General features: G+C 41.9%; 1 protein-coding gene across 3 annotated transcripts; it reads right to left on the bottom strand.

Moving 5' to 3' along the window:
* Positions 1 to 1,913: 1,913 nt before the first annotated feature.
* papss1 (3'-phosphoadenosine 5'-phosphosulfate synthase 1) lies at positions 1,914 to 18,654 on the bottom strand. 3 transcript variants are annotated; one of them, XM_071517275.1, is made up of 13 exons: positions 18,461 to 18,654; positions 17,849 to 17,963; positions 17,490 to 17,725; positions 16,614 to 16,752; positions 15,034 to 15,152; positions 14,568 to 14,681; positions 14,266 to 14,377; positions 13,629 to 13,643; positions 11,850 to 12,055; positions 9,037 to 9,172; positions 8,100 to 8,368; positions 6,396 to 6,625; positions 1,914 to 3,189 (listed from the first exon to the last, which is right to left on the bottom strand). In XM_071517275.1, exons 1-13 carry the CDS (start codon positions 18,518 to 18,520, stop codon positions 3,051 to 3,053), a joined length of 1,890 nt encoding a protein of 629 aa, XP_071373376.1. In that variant the 5' UTR covers positions 18,521 to 18,654; the 3' UTR covers positions 1,914 to 3,050. The 3 variants fall into 3 exon arrangements, with proteins under 3 accessions (XP_071373376.1, XP_071373375.1, XP_071373377.1); XM_071517274.1 differs by lacking the exon at positions 13,629 to 13,643; XM_071517276.1 differs by lacking the exon at positions 13,629 to 13,643 and having other exon boundaries at positions 18,592 to 18,654.
* Positions 18,655 to 18,970: the final 316 nt, after the last annotated feature.

The following is an 18,970-nucleotide window of genomic DNA, read 5'->3' as shown; positions in this document are numbered from 1 at the left end:
CTCAATAATCAAACCCCAAGTGAGCTTTTACTGGAGCTTATGAAACAGTATCTGAGACAGCTTTTTCCACTGCCATAATGAAGATGGAAGGCCCAGATGATCACTAAAATCACTGTTACCAATGATTAGCTTTGACTTTGCCCAGTAGGAGATGGGTGAAGAGAAAGCACTCTGCCCCATTACAGACACCTCCGAGCCGCCGCTGAGGAAGGTTTTAACACCGTGTTTTCCTTTAATTTGACCGTGCCTGTATCATCGGATTGCATTTTGCAAAGAAAAGCCTGTTTTTATCATGACTGGCTTTGAATGGAACTCAAACCAGATGGAGGGAAATTGGAGATAAATGCAGCTGGAGTCCTTGTAAGAGCAGAACCTTTTGGTGGTATGGGATGAGAGGGGGATGATGTCATCATTGCATGTCGTGTGTGCCATGCGTGGGTCACAGTGCATCTGCATGAAGGAGAATGCCTATGGCGGTGGTATTTGCATTTATGTCAGTCTTAAAGTGGCACCTCTTGAAATGCAGGGACATAACCTTTTATGTCTGTCTCAAAGTGGCTTCTCTTATAGTGCAGGGACATGACATTGGCTTTCAGTTCATTTACAAATTATGTATGACATTTATCTCTACTTTAGAATGTCCACATAGTTAATAACATTCAACTCCTCTGAGGTTCTACTTGCAATGTGAACACAGCTGGCCACTCTGGATACCAATTAGGTTTGGCCTCTAGCAACTGCCTTTGCAGGGCACTAAAAATGGCCCTCAATTGAAATGGCTGTGACCAATGTATTTAATGACCAAATTGTGTGCAACAATAATTTGAGCTAATTAAATGAGGTGGAACAGGTGAGTGGAGTAGGCACAAGTCATGTAAACAGTAGTCACAGTATTACAATTCTTCTGGCACCCTCAAGCCTTTCCTCTGGCAGTGTGCCACGCTGTAACAAAACCCTCAGAGAGAGACGAAAAATTCAAAGCAAGATCTGATTATGGGGCGAGCTATCTGAAAATGGACCCCAAACTAAAATACAACATGCGTGATACAACTATGATAACATCAAGAGGTTAGCAATAAGCGTAGCTCGAGACACCTGAATTACCCTCAGAATACAACAAAAGTTATTATGCAACCACTCCAAAATCATTCCATCATTTTCTGTGCAAAAACAGTTCTTCTTTTGAAGTCGTAGTGAGGTCCAAGCTTGATTACCATTTGAGATTGAACAAGATCTGGCGAAAGGTAGAAAAATTGCTGCTGGCAGGTCTCTTCATTACATCTTGGACTTGGATTAGATGAAGTATTCAGGGTATTTCAGACAGAGCCACTCTTTCAGGTCTGGGATTAACCCTCTATGTTCCACTTTGACTGCGCCACTGCATCTGGGAGCCAGCTGCAGCTGTATGTATACAGTGTGTGTGTGTGTCTGTCTGTCTGTCTGTCTGTCTATCTGATTGGGGTCAGTAGAGGGTCTGTCTCATTCAATATACAACTGATTGACCAACTGACCTGTACGGTGGGAGGTCACAAATGCTCCAATAGGCAGGACCGAAGAAATCTGAGAAATGACATTTTGGACAGAACGTGATGTGCAGGCAGATGACAAAATGTGCCTGAAACAGGTTTGTCACAAAGAGACCAGGAAATTCAGAGCTATTGGGGGATGTCAGAATATAAATTACATTACTGTGAGATCACAGGCAGCTAAAAGTTGATGAAAGCTCATCAATGTAAATTTAGTTTGTGAAATACATGAAATTAAGTGTTATGTCATTTTAAATTAAGTTACATTCTTTGAAAATGTGTTATGAATTTAGAACTCTTTGGTGTGTTGCAAAAGAAAAAAAACATGCACTGCAAGTAACAAACCCAAAGATTAGAGAAACAAAAAGTAAACAAATTGTTCCTTTTGCTAAAAATGGTTTATTGGACAAGGAAGATTACAAATCAGTTCCTTTGCTGGTAACCACCAAACTGTTTATACAGACCAAATCCTGACAAAAAGGAATAACCAAGTGGAAAATATCAGCAACCCATTACAAAAAAGAAAAAATTCAGGAAGAATAAACAGACAAAAAAAAAACCAATTAACAAGAATTGAGAGAGAAACAGGCATAAAAGGGTCAAACTACATGCGAGATACAGTTAAAAGAGAAAACATTGCCACATTAGGACAGAATAAATAGATCATCTGAGAAAAGAAAGCTCATGTTAAGTTTTCCTAAAGGTTTAGGAAGGTTAGGGTTGCATATCCCAATGAAAACATCTCTCCAGCTCTTTTTCAATGCTGATCTGTTTTGCAGATCACTTCTTTAACTACTGGACCGTTTCAATGTAACAAAGAGACAAGTGGGACAAGAAGCAGGTGTGCGTTCTAATTCAAACAAGAGGGCACGTGAATTCACTTTCTGAAGACAGTAACTTGAGAAAGACCAAGGCACTCAACTTTTACATCAACTACTGGCGTAAACCAAATTTTGGGCAACGACCGCTGCCACTGGCAAATACACACAGCGATTGTTTGTTTGGGGTTCAGTGATCTCTAATAGGTGCACTGCCTTTTCAACAGGGACAAGGGGAATACAAACATTCGTTCCCTCCCGAGTACCGCTCAACAGTACTTTGAGTTTGCCAGCAGCTAATTGAGGATTTCGCTATTTGAATTCTTACACACCACCATTGTAACCACTCATCCAAATATAAGTTATGCAGTCTGTTTTAGTTGAAACACAAAGATCTACTTAGAAGTAATTTGTTTGTTCTGTTAAAGGACCAACACCTCATTGGTATACCGGCCTCTCCGACCGTGTTCAAATTTCACAGCCTAAATAAAATTTGTTAAATAAAGTACATACAGTTAAAAGACAGCAGTGAGTGTAATAAGACTAAAAAACAACTGACAGTAGCATTGTGAGTGTACATTTAAAAGTGACATACGGAGACAAGCCAGAGCATGGTTTTAGATAGCGGTTAAGTGGTCCCCACATTCATCATTTTAACCGTTTGAAGGAACCACTGTGTTCCCATGTTTTTCATCCAAGCCTCAAACTAGGCCTTCTCTATTGACTTATAGTACTCCTTAAGCACAGTCCAGGCCTTGGGCGCCATGAAGCCCTCCGGGGGGTTCTCTCCCTCACGAGCCATCTTGCGCATACGTGTGCCTGAGATGAAATCATAGTCTTGATGGCTAAAAGATAAAAGAAAACAAGTTTTGAATGACAGGCATTTTTTTTAAATCAATCAAAATCCGCTTATTGACAGCACGGCCGATGTGTGCCAAGCCTTAAAAATTGACAGCTGCTGCTTTAGAGCCTGTTGCATCAAGGAGTATGAACAGACCAGTTGGCATTTCCACATGCAGGCTGCGCAGTCTACAAACAAAGCAAAGCTCTAATAACAGTGTGGGAATATTTATCATAGCAAACACTAAATTTCATGTGTTGACCGTTTCTGGCAGTTGCTTTATTAGTAGTTGCATTGCTGAGCCAGTAAAGTGAAGGTCATCGTGAATACCTGTCGCTCCCAAAGCACCATTTGGCTTTACAAAACTAGCAGTTTACAGCAGTGAGAAAGTCCAGCATAAATCCCTCCAGGACTGGAGAGTTGCTGTGAAAAACCACTAAGCACCGGCACACCCTCGAACTGATGACTCGAGTGTGAGGCCAGTATAGTTGACTTTCAACAGTTAGGAATCTCAACTTCTTTAAATTGAGCTCTGCTAAATGTATAGTTCAAATGTACATGAATTTCACAGCACGCAAGTTCCTCTGAGGATGTTTACACTGAAGTGCTTACACATGATGAAGCAAATAATAAATGGAGAGTGGCATCAAATTCAAACTCTTTGTCACCAGTTTAAACAAAGGGTCCAAAAAAGCAAAACTTCTGGTAAAGACTGTCTAAATAATATAATTTCCCTTGGTTCCTCCGCAGCAATATGTAGGTAAGGAGTAAAAGAAATGTTTGTTAGAAATGCAACTTTGAGGCAACAAGGCAAAAAGAAAATGTGTCACCACCATTACAATAAAACATCCTAACAAACATTTGTCAAGTGTGGTTTTATTTTTCTGTGGTTTGCCATGATGTGGGTGATCAGTACAAGTGGAGTGGTTGAAGCAGATTTGTACGGCCCAATTTAAAGCTTATCATTGGGTCCTTAGACACAGAAGGCATCAAACCCGATTCAAATGACTACATTAATACTAGAATACAAAAAAAGACACAAAAAAGACGCTCTTTCAAAAAAACCTTGCTTGAGTGTTTTGGTTTTTGAGATATTTAAGCCAGAATATGTTAGTAATGCTAGTGGATTGCAATGGGGCTAACAACCATTTGTCTAGGCGATGGAATAACAAAACAAGAAAAGCAGCACACTGCAATTAAATGATTTTTTCAAGAATGTTTTTTCAGCCCCATTGACTTGCACTATACTAACCCATTGCTACCAAATGCCACCAACATCTGATTATAGTATATCACTAACCAAACAGAAACAAATAAATACATACATACATACATACATAGAAGGAAAAAAAACCTAGTGCAACTGCTGGTTGGATGAACTGAGAGGACCCGCAGTTCAGACCAGATCTACACCCTAGGGTGTCAGCCAGTCGGCTCCTGTCTCACGCCTCCCCAAAGCAAGTCGTCTGCCCACTCTGCGTGAGGGAATGGGATCGTCTCCATCTCTGACCACTGCTGAACAGAATATTGGCACCAGTTCATAACATCTTCACCAGCACCCTCCATAAATTACTGTCAGGGTTTTTGGATAATCAGATAGTTTTAGACATCTTATTTGCAGAGATTTACACGTTAAGCCCATTCTCCAGTGAGCTTACACTTCGGGTGTGTCAGAGTCATGCTGATCATGGGGGAAATTTTTGAATCGCTGTCAAAAGATGTAGAGCACATCTTTTTGTGGTTCTCAAACCTTAGGAAACTTGGGTGAAGAAGATGCAGCAGTTGATCCAACTGCGCAAGAGGTAAAGGAGCACAAGGCAAATTCTACACAGAACATTTTTATACAATGTCAAATTAGAAACAGCTTGCTGTGACTGGAGCCATTGCACTTCAGAAAGAGACTCCGAGGGGTATCGCCGGTGATTATGCCGAGCATCCATATTCCTCTTGAAATTTGGCAAGGCCCTGTCAGTGTGCACCCCAGGAGTGGCCAGAGACATGGAATGCCATAAATCTCACAAAGTGCCAACCGGAGCCTCTGACAATCCAGTTGTGCTTTAACCCTCTGCTTTCTCTCACCAGCATTAGCCACGGCTTCACTTGTTGAAGAAGTCACAGAGTCACATTTCATATAAAAAATAGAGTGCAATTTTTACTTAAGGGACTGTAATGTGATGTTACATGTCATCATGCCATTACTCTCCAAAAATGGACAATTCCTTTGTGGGAGAACATGTTAGTGTATATAATGTGGTTATGATTAGATTGACAGTTATTGATACAGTTCTGTAACGATTCTAAACCAATTCTTGATCAGCCCTCCTCCTTTGAAACACATGATAAATCCCTCTGGTATTTATCCCAACCATGGACAAAGGTGATATATAAACAGTGTGCAAACGGGGAGTTTCTCTCACTGAGTGATTCCTGGGTTTCAAACACAAGGGAGGAAATAGCGTTTTGCCTCATTTAATAATTCCATGGCCAGGTGAAGCTCAACTATGTGCGGGTAATATTTTAGCACATCCTGCCTTTAGCAGTAGTGTTCCCTCTTCACAGAAACACTGGAAGGTCCTGATCAACAAATTGCATTTGACTCAATATCAAAAATGTGCATCATGGAAAACAAAACAAATCTTTTGATTAGTCTGGCCATATTTAGTCAAAGCATTCCTAGAACACAGCTACAGTCACATAACCTGATGGTGGAAGCAGCATCAAATCTGGAGAGGCAGTGAGATCGCATGATTTTTGTGCAGCGTCCGTATACAGACTTTAATTAATGGCAGTTCTCTGTAATGTTTGAACAACTTCAAAGCTCACAGAAAGCCACGGAACTTTTTAACGGTATAAGAAAACAAAACTGTTCCTGTTATTCTTGGCTTGGCATTTTACTGCAGATAAGAATATAACAAGAAAAAATTATGAAAGTGCTTTGTTTTTTTTTTAAACAAGGGAAGCTTCATGAATAATTAATTTCCAGTATATAAATTCTGTTAAGGCTGCTGACTCTAACTGACCTGAATGTGAGGCATTACTGCAGACTAAACCCTGCATAACATTACCTTGACAAATTACAACACTATGGGAAACAAAGGAGGGGTCATGGAGCATAGGATTCCTCAACTTTAAGAAACCCCGGCCAATCAGAGACAGCGGGACCAGAGATAAAGAAACAATAAAAATGAAATAATATTATCAAGCACTTACTTCTTGGGGTCATAGAAGTCCATTGCCCTTTTGACCTTGTTGTAGGCAGCAACCTTGAAGGGCACGATCTCCAGGGTGATGAGGCCGGGTGCCATGGTGAGAACTTTGGCTCCATGGGTGGGTTCGTACAGGTCCTTTCCCGTGTCGGGGTGGGGCATGCCCGCAGGGTCTCGGCCCACAATGTAGAAGTTGGCACCGGCCACCATTCGAGCTCTGCAATGCCACTGCACCTGTGGACAATGAAGGAAAACAGTCCTCTAGTCATTCAAAATGAACAAAAATGGAATAAAAAAGGATTAGGAAAAAGAAAGAGGGATGCGGGTTTTGTGTTTGGGCAGCTTCTATGTGTAGGCTAGAGAAAAAGGGCTTTGGCATGAGTCATACTGCAGTCAAAAAAGGGGAAAACAAACAATTAATTATCTTAACTGATTTGCAATCATGTGCAAACAAAATGTGCTTAAACAATAGTGTGAGAGGCTCAATTGGCTGTTGGCTGATACTGAATTCCTGAAACTATGTTACAAAGTACTTTCCTTGCCAATAAACAGTCAGTTGCTACAAGGGAAGTGCAGTGGTGAAGTGACATTTTACCACAAATATTCAAAAAATTATAATAAACCATGCTCTGAAAGGATCATTCAAATGAATAAAACAGACAAAACTTAATTTGATCACCTCATCACATTAATCCCAATACTTTCTCTGGTGTGGGGAATCCAGCTTTTTTGTGTTTAACACTTATTTTTATTTTTAGTATATTTACACAATGTTCTTGAAGAGTAGTTCTTACTGATGAGATGAATGTCTTTGCAACTTTCATGTCCCACTTTAACTTGAAACTAGATCCAGTTCTTTTGAGTGTAAAAAATATTAGGCTGAAGTCTTTAACTGTAAAAGCCAGTCCAAAAAGCCCTTAAAGCAACTTTAACATATTCACTCTTCAGCACGCCTGGGCTATTTCCATATGAGTTCATGAAGAGCCAATCTCCAACAGCTGCTGCCCTCGGGAATCTGCCTTCACCACGAACATACAGGCTCTTTTTCTGTTTCTCATTATCAATAATTGCTAAAACTCCACAATACTTTCTTGAAAATCACTAATACTATTGCTATTAGATCAGTGTAGTGTGTATGCATTAGCTGTAGGATGTTTAGGGGTTACAGCACAGGGTCGTCCGTGCACAAGCTGGTAGGTATTCAGTGTCTTGCTCAAGGACACTTCAACAAGGATGGACACTGGCTGCCCCGAGTGGAACAGTTATTTTAGCGCCAGGAGGGTGGAGAATGAAGTTAAGGCTGGGGATAAGTCAAGCTGTCGAAACAGACTGATAGGAGTTCCCTGCGTAACATCCACCAGCGTTCAATCTGCTCTCAATAATTCTCACCGTAACCTTCCCATAATCATGAGAGAATGATTAAAAGACAGAGTATTCCCAGCTACGCTCAATCAGAGGGAGAGGCTGGCGTATCGTGAAACACTAAGCAGAGTTCCCCATCACATGACCAAATCCTTTCCAGTGATATGCCATCTTTTCACTTTAAGTATATTTTGCCATATCACCTTCAAATTCTTACAGTGGAAATGTATATGAGACGTCAAGGACGTCAGTTTGCTGTCAGTTTTGAGGGAAATATGTTTGTTTTAGCTTTTAAAAAAAAAAGCAACATCAAGCATATAATTGCATGTGCAACATTCTCCATTACCTCCGTTGGTCCGGCGTACATCATGGGTGAGGGAAAGATGGCTACGATGGTAGACTCTGGATTGAGGACACCCTCCTCCAGCACGGCGGCGTGCTGCCTCATTCGCCAGGTCAGAGGCACGTCATCATCCTTGGTCCAGCCTCCCAGCGGGTGGAGCAGCAGCACAGGCCGGCGGTAGCCTCGCTCGATAAGACGCTTGTGGGTGTCCTGCATCAGGAGCGCATGGCCGTTGTGGACTGGGTTACGTAGCTGGAAGGCAAATACAGCATCTGAACAGAGAGAGAGGAGGGGGAATCTGTTAAACTGAGGAAAAATATGGTTAGCGAGACTTCTTGATCAAATCTTGTACAAGACAAATGCGGTGTCTATTCTGTCTTGACGATATATCGAAATACAATATATATCGCAATACAAAACTGTGACAATACATATCGTGGGGCAGAAAAATTAATCGCACCCTTAGCTACATTATATTCTGCTGTAATAATCACAAATGAGATGGCTTGTCCATCACAATTTCACAAGCTCTCAATCTAAGTTATATGATTTAGACTTTGTAATGACATTTTTAAATTGTTGTTTACATTCTAGCAAGCCAATGCCATAAATGAACATAATTTCATACAGTCACACTTAGCTGTCATTGAACTTTTATTACATTGCATCGTGGTTGTAGTGAATCATAAACCCCACGTCTTAAATTGTATCATGAGATAAGCATATTGTCCCATCCCTATCTGTCTCACTAGATTCTTTCCCAAAGTCTAAAAATACTGAAGGTGAGTGGAATGCCCAGTGCCCACTCTCCTTTTAAAAGGAAAAAAGAAAAAAGGCAGTAATTTCATTCCGTAGTTCAAGATCTAATAATTGCTTTAGGTTTCTTCTGATGGAAAAGAAAAACATCAAGATAAATGAAGACTTGGTATTGGTCCCATACCTGCATTCATTTCTTTGAACTTCTGTTTGAGCTCGGTGGGGGTTAGTCGGTACTGGTCAAGTCCATCGTTCCAGCAGATCTTGTCCAGAACCTGCAGGTCTCCACCAACCAGCCAGTCTCCGCTCTCCATCACCATCTGAAATAAGAGTCACAATGATCTGACAATCAGCAAACACAATACATACTTAAGACATTTTGCAGTCCATAAAACGTTATGTTCACTCTGAATGTCGTACTGAAACTCAGTAACGTTATTGACAGTTGCAACAGGGATGAACCAGCAAAAATCAAAGTCACTCAATGTCTTTAAACAGTCAACAAAATGCTGACACGCCTACTAATTGGAATCCAGTGAGAATCCCTTTTTTGCATTTGACCACATCTACTTCCTTTCTTTCAACAACAGAGCAGAAACAAAATATGATTGTATTCCACAATAAAACCCAGTGATGAGCTCATGACCACATTGGAGAGAAATTTTCCCTTACAAGATTATTCTAATGTCCCCAAAGTGCTCAGGATCCAGGCAAAGGCTGCTATTGTTTCAGGCTATAACTTTTGCCTGCCTCTTGTGGCATTTATGAGACCTTAGCTAGAGTTACTGAAACACTGGCCTGTACAATGTTAATGTGATACAGAATGACAATTCTCTACAGGGTAGGCAATAAATGAAGCACAGCACCAGTATTGAGATGGAGAGAACCCAAAAAAAGACCACAGATGAAACCTGAAGTGTATAAAAAGCTGATTTAGAATCTGAGGAAAGAGAAATATCTGCCTGTGCTCTCATTTCATTGGTAATTTATTGTGTAAATTGTCTTGGATAGCTAATATAATCAAACTCCTAGGATGTCTATACATTAAGAACAGACAGATTTGAGTTTCATCTGGCTAACTATCCTTAGTAATCAGAATTTTGTCAGTGATAGACGTGAAGTTTCTGTCTACTCGATGTGACCAAAAGCCTCTTGGCTGCTGTAGATAGTTAAAGGTTTCAGTATCATGGTGTGAAACATTTTCCACGCTGCAATTAATCCAACTTGTCTACTGCTGGCCTGAGATCAGTCATGAAAGATGCTCAAGAGTCCTATTCTTTGGAGAGATCAACAGCACAGACAAATGGGAATTTATTTTCCTGACAGAAGTGAATGGAAAATATAGCATGTGCATGGATGAACCAAAAAAGAGCAGGCCTACACATACACATGTGCTGCATTTAACCATTACATGTGCCCTATGACTTTATATATGAGAAGGTCCTGGCTAAATAAACAGCCACTACACCATAGTTTCCGATGAACGGGGGCTCCTGTCCGACAGGTAAACAGGAAAAAGTGGATTAACTGCATGTAATATGGAGCAGGTCATTTCTGGTTGGAGAAATGGAGGATAAAAAGCTGTAGCGAGCAGCGCAGGGGTGTGTTGACAGACTGGCTCCAGCGTGGGGAGTTAAACACACACTAACATATACATACACACTCTTTAATGAGTGACACCTTAATCACAACAAGCTGCACACACATGCTCGGCGGTGACATGTTAGAGAGGATAAAGTAAGAGTGACAGTTCTGGAAATACAGACTACTCAGCATGCATTTACAGCCAGCACTGAAGCATCAGTTGTGGACACAGCTCAGTCTTGGTACTAATATATGAAACTGACAGCATCTAAAACTTGATGCCAGCCCAGATTTGATCACAAAGGAGGTGAGACACAGCAGATCTCTAGTAAAATTATAGATGAGTGCCAATTGCAGTGAAATATTCAGACAGCTGGCACATATCTAGTGTTCAAATTCATCTCTCACCCAGCCAGCGCATTTTTAGCAGCAAAGGGCTTTAAAATGAGCCAAGTCTGAGCCCAGGGTGTTAAATCACTAGATACCATGAAGGTTACTATCACTTTTGTCTTGCAACTCCGCCAGTATATGAGCAGGCAGCCAACTGCACTAATCCTGAAAAACAATGGGATTTAAAATTAGCCAGACAGGCAACTTTTAAAAAGTAACCCAACACTGTCAAGTCCATGCAGATGGGGTTTCAAAAGGCAATCTGACAACTGTCCTGCTTGGGTTTGTGTCGCCAGACAGTTCCGTCGGGGTGTAAAGGGAGAGATGCTGCTTTTCCACGTACGAGCCCGTGCCACTGCTGGCGCCCTTTCAGAAGGGTGGGCAGGATCATTTCAGGACGTTATCTCGCCATCGAGTCTACCTGAGCCCCAAAGCAGTCGATATGAGGCAGATGGAAACAATTCCTGGGTATATTTGGAGAGGGGTTGGGTGGAGGGAAAGGTGGAAACTGGCAAGAATTCCACAGCCCGTTGAGTTCTGCAGTGCAGCCCCAGTACAATCTCAAATGCATTTGGTGGAGGCCGAGCGAGAGACTCGGCATCCAAATATAACACCTGCAAAATGAGGGTGGACCAAAACAGATCAAGTGATTACACTGGGCATCCTGACAGACGGAAAAGCTCCACTCCTCCACCTATTCAGCCTTTCCGTGAGCACTGTGAAAAAGCCACCTAGGATCTGTCTTGCATCAGTGCAAAATCCAGAGAGGCAGTTTGCTTTGACATGCAGAGTGTTTATCAAACAGCACATTGGGACAGACCTTCCAGAGCTCTGTAAATGCTGTTTAATATTTGCACCTGGGTTGAGTTTCAAAACACACATCAGCATAATTTTTTCAGATGTGAGTGCTTGGTAACATTTCCAGAATATTAGCCCATGTTGTAAATTCAGTTTTCAGAGAACGGCAAGCTTGCCCACCACCTTAACGGCCCTGGATGTGTCTGTGGCATCTCAGTAACTGACCTTGATGTAGGGGTGGTCCTTGCAGGTCGTGCCCCACTGGCGAGCGCAGCGCTCCTCTTTGCGGTGTTCGTAGAACTCGGGGTTGCGGAGGATGGCCACTCGTCTGCCCTCAAAGACCAGGGCCACGGCCGTCATGCCATCCAAACGCTCTTTATCTGCACTGGACACAGGCAGCACCACAGGCACTGACAGGTTGATAACGCCACCTAGGACAACAAGGGGGTGGCAGAGAGGTCAGATACCGGTGACCAAGTCTGGTAGCAATCAACAACATTTTTCAGATGGGGGAAAATGTTACATGTATAAAGAATACAAGGATTTGCGTCATACTCATTTCAACCGGCCATCTCAACTTCACCCAGTAAGGTAACCTTGTCCTGATTGGCCCCTGATTTGACAGCTCACCCAATCTGGCAACCTTGCCATTCCATACCCTTTTCGCCTAAATGTGGAATGTATAGCTACACCACAGGATACTGTGAGTCTTGGAGGCTGCAACTTAAGATATACAAGGAGAAAAATCACCTCGCAAGCTCAGCTGGATCCTGAAACTCTGAGACAGTCTCGTTTTATGGCTCGAGCTGTGTAGCGTTTGCCTTCTGTTGGCAGATTCATTTTGCCATCCCTTTGATGAAAACATTGTGACCGGCACGCTTTTCACATCACATCAGATCAAATGCCGGCGAGGTAGGACGGGATGCTGGCTGCCCACAACCCCCCACCCCCACCGCTCCCGACCCCCAGCCCCTCTGGTCCCCTCTGTCACAGAGCAGCACTTACAGCTGCTTCTAATAAAACACACACACACAAATATTGCCTAATGTCCACAGAGCTAGGGAGACACAAGCTTGCATTTGAATCTGTTTATTTTTGTAGCCTATTTGATTAGTGAAACATGCAAATTTTTCTACTTCCCGACCACAGTTTGAATGTGGGTGATCAGTCTTTTCATTGTGATATCATATTTTCATTGTGAAATTCCTAGAAGGAAGCGAGAACGGACAAATGATGGTTTGTGGTGTCAATCAATATGGAAGCTTCCTTTGTGTCCCTTCCCCCAGGACAAACAGAGGAAACTGGAGTAAGGAGTTTTGACATCAACATATTTCTGCCTCTGTCCAGCCCAGATGACATTCTCTAGCTAGCTACCCTTCTGGGCACAGGAGACTGGCTCAAGACTAAATCAACCCAGATTTTGCTCTAAGTTTTAAGAATTTGATAGTTTTACCCTTCAGTGAGAAGAGTTGTTGTAATTTATACTTGTCAAATTCTGTTAATGAAATACAGACTATAGTTACATGTCAAATGATTTTATGCCTTCTGCCTTACTGTGTGTGCGTGCGTGTGTGTGAGTGTGTGTATGTGTCAAAATGTTTGGCACCACAACATACAGCTGAGAGGTCAGTGGTCATATGGGCAATAAAAGTAAATTGACTCTTTCTTGGAATTTCAAACAATACATGGGAAATTGCTGTAATTACACAAAGGCACTCTACACCCAATACCATTTCATTTGTTTCACAAATGCCAAAAAAAAAGTAAGCATTCCTGAGCCGTGGGTGAAAATGGTCTCATTACTTCACTAACAATGCACGGCAAGATTATTCTTGAGAATCTCTATTAGAATCAACTTCTCTTCTGATTATATCCATGTAATTCTGCCACCTCGAGTATGATGTAGGCTGTGTTACTCCTATTAAATACCACTTCATAAAGCATGTCAGCCCTCTGGAAAACATCACTCATTCCTCCCAGCCCATCCTGCAGTGCAGCAAATACCAGGCAGCTTTAATACTTGGAGGAACACATTTGTGAATCTAATCTGATGCTCCATTTAAAGAGAGAACTCAAATTTCATTGGGATAAAGTGAAGAATATTAGAGGGAATTACAAAGGGGTTCAGCTGGCGGAAACAACAGATTGAAGAGAAAGTGAGATGAGAAGGTGTCAAATTATAGACAGTTTACATGAATGAACCCTTTGGCCAGTATGTGAATTAAAAAAAAACCATGGTGACTTGTGGGCAGAGTGTACAGAGTGCCATATAACTTGCCAGCATGGTTAGCTGGAAACCACTGTAAACATCTGATCTCACCGCTACACCTTGGCCAGAGTGCTCATAATGTTTAAATAAGAATTGGACAACACTCTCTATTTCCAGTTTATTTGGAGAACATTGATCACAGTGCCATGAAGTGATGAACATACCTGACATTTGCATCAAGGGACTGATGTGAGAAAAAAGTAGGCGTTCAAGCAGAAAGCTGTCAGCTATATTTGTGTGATCCATTCTGTGAGCACTCATCTCCATCAAGTGTCTTTTGTCAAGTACAGCAACACTGAATTTTAGGATACATTTTTTTTTCCAGTCATTTTTCTATTTCCTTAAACACACTGAGTTTTAATGGGATCTTACCATCCAGTAGACAGTCAAAATGAAGACATTGCAGGTACTCCCTCTCTCTCATGAAGCCATTCAGAGGAGTGGCCCAGCCCTCGGCCAGCACCTGCACCCACTGCATGTCCACCTGGGGATAACACACACAGTCACATGAGTTACATATTAGTAAACCACCCGTCATATATTTACATCAAATTAAAAATGACACGGGAAAGATGTCAGTGGACAGGGGAAAGAATCATGATTGCTTTACATATACATCAATGGGTCTATAGTCAAATTTAATGTCTTGATCAGAATCAAATAATCAGAAGTACCTTCCCAATCTGTACAGCAGGTAGAGTCTCTGCATCAGCCTTAGCCAGGTCCAGCTTGTTCTCCTGAACATACAGCTCTTTCACTTCATAAGAAGCATCAACAGGAACTATATCCTGCAGAAATAACAGAATATCAAATGAACATGAATTTCCCATCGCTGGAAAATATCCTACGTAATCGTTACTTCTGGTAACTGTTTATACTAGTCACTAAAGAAATATTAATTCATGCATTCACATGGGACAGTGTGGAAACAGTGACATGAATTCCCATACAAATATGAGGGGCCACTTCCCTCTAGTGGTAAAAAGAAGAATGACAACACAGTTTTATGCATCAGCTCTGAACTGACAACTCTCTAATCTTATCACAAACTCTCTTTGAAGTGGACAAAGCCACCAATCAGTAGCTAATCCTAAACATGTTATAATGATCCTTAAATCAACAGGACATGTTTCCCCTCACCCTCTCCTGAAGCAGGTCAATGAGCTGCTGTATGCACTCATTTACGCTGCAGGAGTCAGTCTTCAGCACCAGCTCTGGAGCCTCAGGCTTCTCATACTCAGAGTCAATCCCAGTGAAACCTGATTTTAAAAAAGAAACAAAGAAAGAAAGAAATGAGTGCAAGGTTGAGCCTTATTCTCTATGCAACTAAGCAAACTAACAACAACTAACCAAAAGTATTTTTTCATGAGGCTTTGGCCAACCATTTTTTCCCCCATTTTTATCATTTCACTGATCTGAATTGAACACTATATGGAATAAGTGTCTGATCACAACGCTCAGATGACAAATTCAAGCTCATACTTTTAAACCAAATAAATTAGTGCAATATTGTTTTGGGATATGTAGGCAGTTATGTTCAGAATAAATCAGCTTTGTTTTTCCTTCCTTAAGTTCACCTTTAATTACTAAATGGACAGAGCTATCACCAATAACTGCTTTATCCATAAATGAATCAATACATTAGTGGGTTCAGCAGTGCCACGGGGAATAGCCATTAATTAGAGAACTGAGTGATTAAAGTTAAGACAATTCAAAATGCTTAGTGCATGCCTTAAAGACAAGGGTTTTAAGGAGATTAAGGGTGTGCTGAGACGACAGGCTAAAGTCCATCTCATTTAAAAAAGACTATCTGACATATGGTCCCTAACAGATGATGTCTTCGCCTCCTCAGACAGGAGGGAAGCTTTAAGACTGACCTGCTCTACAGAAATGAGACGAGATGAGACCAGATCTCACTCTGGCACAAAATAAACCGTTACACTACAGTGTGATAAAAGAGATAAGAAACACTTCCTTCAGCAGAAACAATGATGCATCAGTTTTCTTCTCACTGTCATTTTTGCTTCATTGGACAAGCAAAGTTGGGGAGAATTACGTTTTTGACGTGTCACATACTGTAGGTCACAAGTAGAAGTCAGACTCATTAAATTGTAAATGCATGGTTTACGTATCTTTGTCTGCTGAACCAGAGTAGTCCACAATAGGGATGATCGATTTATTGTTTGTTATTTATCATGTCAATTAACCTTAACAGTTAACCACTTTTTGAACTGCGTCATCGCAGCCGGTCCAACCACACAACTGACCATGAAACTGAAGTGGAGGGCTACTTGCAAGAAATGCCTCCACCACTTGATAGGAATTCACTGGACTGGTGGAAAACCAACCAAGTAGGATTCCCGAGGCTGACAGCACTAACGCAGCGGTACCTCTGCATACCCGTTTTACAGCTTTTGAAAATGTGCATCCCTACCCCACAACAATAGTTTTGAACATGAAGAAATCATACTTACTGTCCTCACTGTAATCTTTTCTCCTGCTGCATGTTTAATACGACAACATTTCACATGGATGTATATTTTGACCCCATCTCTTCAGTGCCAAACTCTAAGGCACTCAGTACTGCACAACAGACATCAATATACCTCAGCCCAAGTATCAACCCTGAATGTTTTGATCACATGGCAGATACACTTAACACAAGAAGAATATAGATCTAGTGGTGCACTGCACATAAACAATATTAAACCATACTCCACCTCGTATCTCCCCTGCTCTGGCTCTCTTGTACAGTCCCTTTACGTCCCTCTGCTCACACACATCCAGTGGTGCGTCCACAAACACCTCGAAGAAAGGCAGACCTGCAGCCTCATGGATCTTCCTGGCATTGAGGCGATCCTGAGAGACAATAATCAAATATACAGTGAGGTACACACATGATTTTAGCCTCAAAGGAGGTGCCAAATTGTGGTATATTGCAAGAACACAAAACCTTCTCCCAAAAGGCTGCCTTGAGACAAAGGTCTCAGCAGGCTGAGCCTCGGGCCTTTACAAGTTAGTCTGTTCTTACATCACCACTTCTGCCTATAAGGTCTTTCAATACCAACAGGTAGGACAGGTTGTTGGCCATAGGGGTTGTGTAATATGGGGATGTGCAATATGAGGTATGCAATTTGGTGCTGTCGGTATGTTGATGATGTAAGTGTTGCTATTTTGCATTCGTACTATGGAACTACAGCATGGAGTCCAAGAGAAATTTCCCTAAGGGGACAATTAAAGTAAATCATTGGCATCATAATTTTCAGCAGGATGATGATGATGGATATTGTCATGATTGTTAACGTCATCATTAGCCTCACTTCAAAATTGAAAGGATTTCAAAAAGGGATGTCAATCTTACAGCCTGCTAAACACAAGCTTGTGGCTTGTAATTTATTTCCAGCCTAGAACAAAACTGTCCTCAAAGAGCCAGAATTGATTTGAATGTGATAAAATGAAGATGGCATTACAGAAGCCAAATTGTGCTGCAAAGCAATGCTAAAATAAATCTCAATCTCTATTCCTGATGCAGTAGTGGCAGAACCATGTCGGCCTGTTCAGATTCATCTCTGTCTCTCCTTCCCAGAGTCACTCACCCTGCTGTAGGGAGAGATGAAGCTGGCAAGGCAGACAAGCCCAGCATCAGCAAACAGCCGGGCCACCTCAGCAATGCGTCTAATGTTTTCTTCACGGTCCTCCGGGCTGAAGCCGAGGTTCTTGTTCAGCCCCTGGCGGATGTTGTCCCCGTCCAGGGTGTAGCAGGGGATCCCGTGACACACCAGGTACTCCTCCAGAGCCATGCTCACCGTGGTCTTCCCTGCCCCCGACAAGCCTTGGCACCAGAGGGGGAAAATAACAAGACCATGAAATGACGAAATGAAATCACACAAACTGTGATAAGGACACGTTGAAATGTGTTTCTTTTAATCGAAACTGACATGGTGCACCAACATACCACTGAGCCAGACGGTGCATCCTCTGAAGCCTCCTCTCGTCCCCACAACCTGGCCACGCTTGTTTCGGCTGACATGGTGGGCTTGGTAGGTAACATTAGTTGCTCGCTGCATCCCCTGAAATGAGACATACTTTCTGTCATCTCACCCCATATGCAAGTTATATAATGTTACATAACATTTAGTTGTCGTACAGTAAGAGGAATCTAAATTAATGGACAGGGGGTTCACACCCAAACATCAAGCATTATCAATTTACCAAGTTGTTTGTTCAGAAGGCTGACAAACTGATAAAAAAAGATGATACATATTTCGCTGACACTGATGATGGAGCCGGCAAGTGCAATGTTATCATAGCTGCAAAGGCATTAGCGTAATGCACCATTTCTCAGAGGCAGAAACGTTAGTTAATGATGCAGCAGCTGCCAAACGCTGGCGGCAGCTTGTAAGGAGAGCTAAGCCAAGAGCCGCCAAGGCTTTAACTAGAAGCCACCTTTACTACAGCAGTAAAGCTAAGTTAGCTCTTGGGCTAGTTAGCCTGCTAGCTCATTAGCAGCTGGTAGCGGAGGGGGACGTGGCGTTGTGCTGAACGCAACTTGCCATCAGAAACTCACCCAGTTTTCAGGCGCGTTGCTCAGCTTCTGTTTCTTGTGCGAGTTGCCAGAAGTCTCCATGGCTGGGAGCGGCGTGACAGCTTATCTAACCAGCTGGCTGTTTATTTAAAAATAGAAAAATAAAAACTTGCCTGCTTGTTTATTTTCTTGGACAGGTATCTCCGGTGAATGGAGTCTGGCACAAGAACCGGGAAGAGCTTTTGCGGTCTACGTCATCAGGGCACGGAAGTGACGCATTTCCTCTGTGTTGGTTGAAAAACACTGATCTGAAATCAGTGTGTTTCATTACTGTCTATATAACCACTGCGACGGGCTGAAGGACTCAGCCGATCTGCAACCTGCTCATGTGAAGCACCGGGGCATATTTTTAGTTGCAGCATCCAATTCTCATTAAGATTTAATGAGTTTTAATTATTTAGAATGTTTAAGTTTTGATAATCAGAAATGTATTATAACTACTTATATATGAAATAAATTAATAGCCTATGGATGACACATGGCGAAAATAGT

This window comes from Centroberyx affinis, unplaced genomic scaffold, assembly GCF_046629955.1.
Source record: "Centroberyx affinis isolate AG114_WGS23_722 - 3 ecotype Tasmania unplaced genomic scaffold, CSIRO-AGI_Caff_v1 ptg000483l_1, whole genome shotgun sequence".
NCBI lineage: Eukaryota > Metazoa > Chordata > Actinopteri > Beryciformes > Berycidae > Centroberyx > Centroberyx affinis.
Note: the sequence above shows the minus strand (reverse complement) of the source record. Positions and strands in the feature narration are given on the sequence as shown.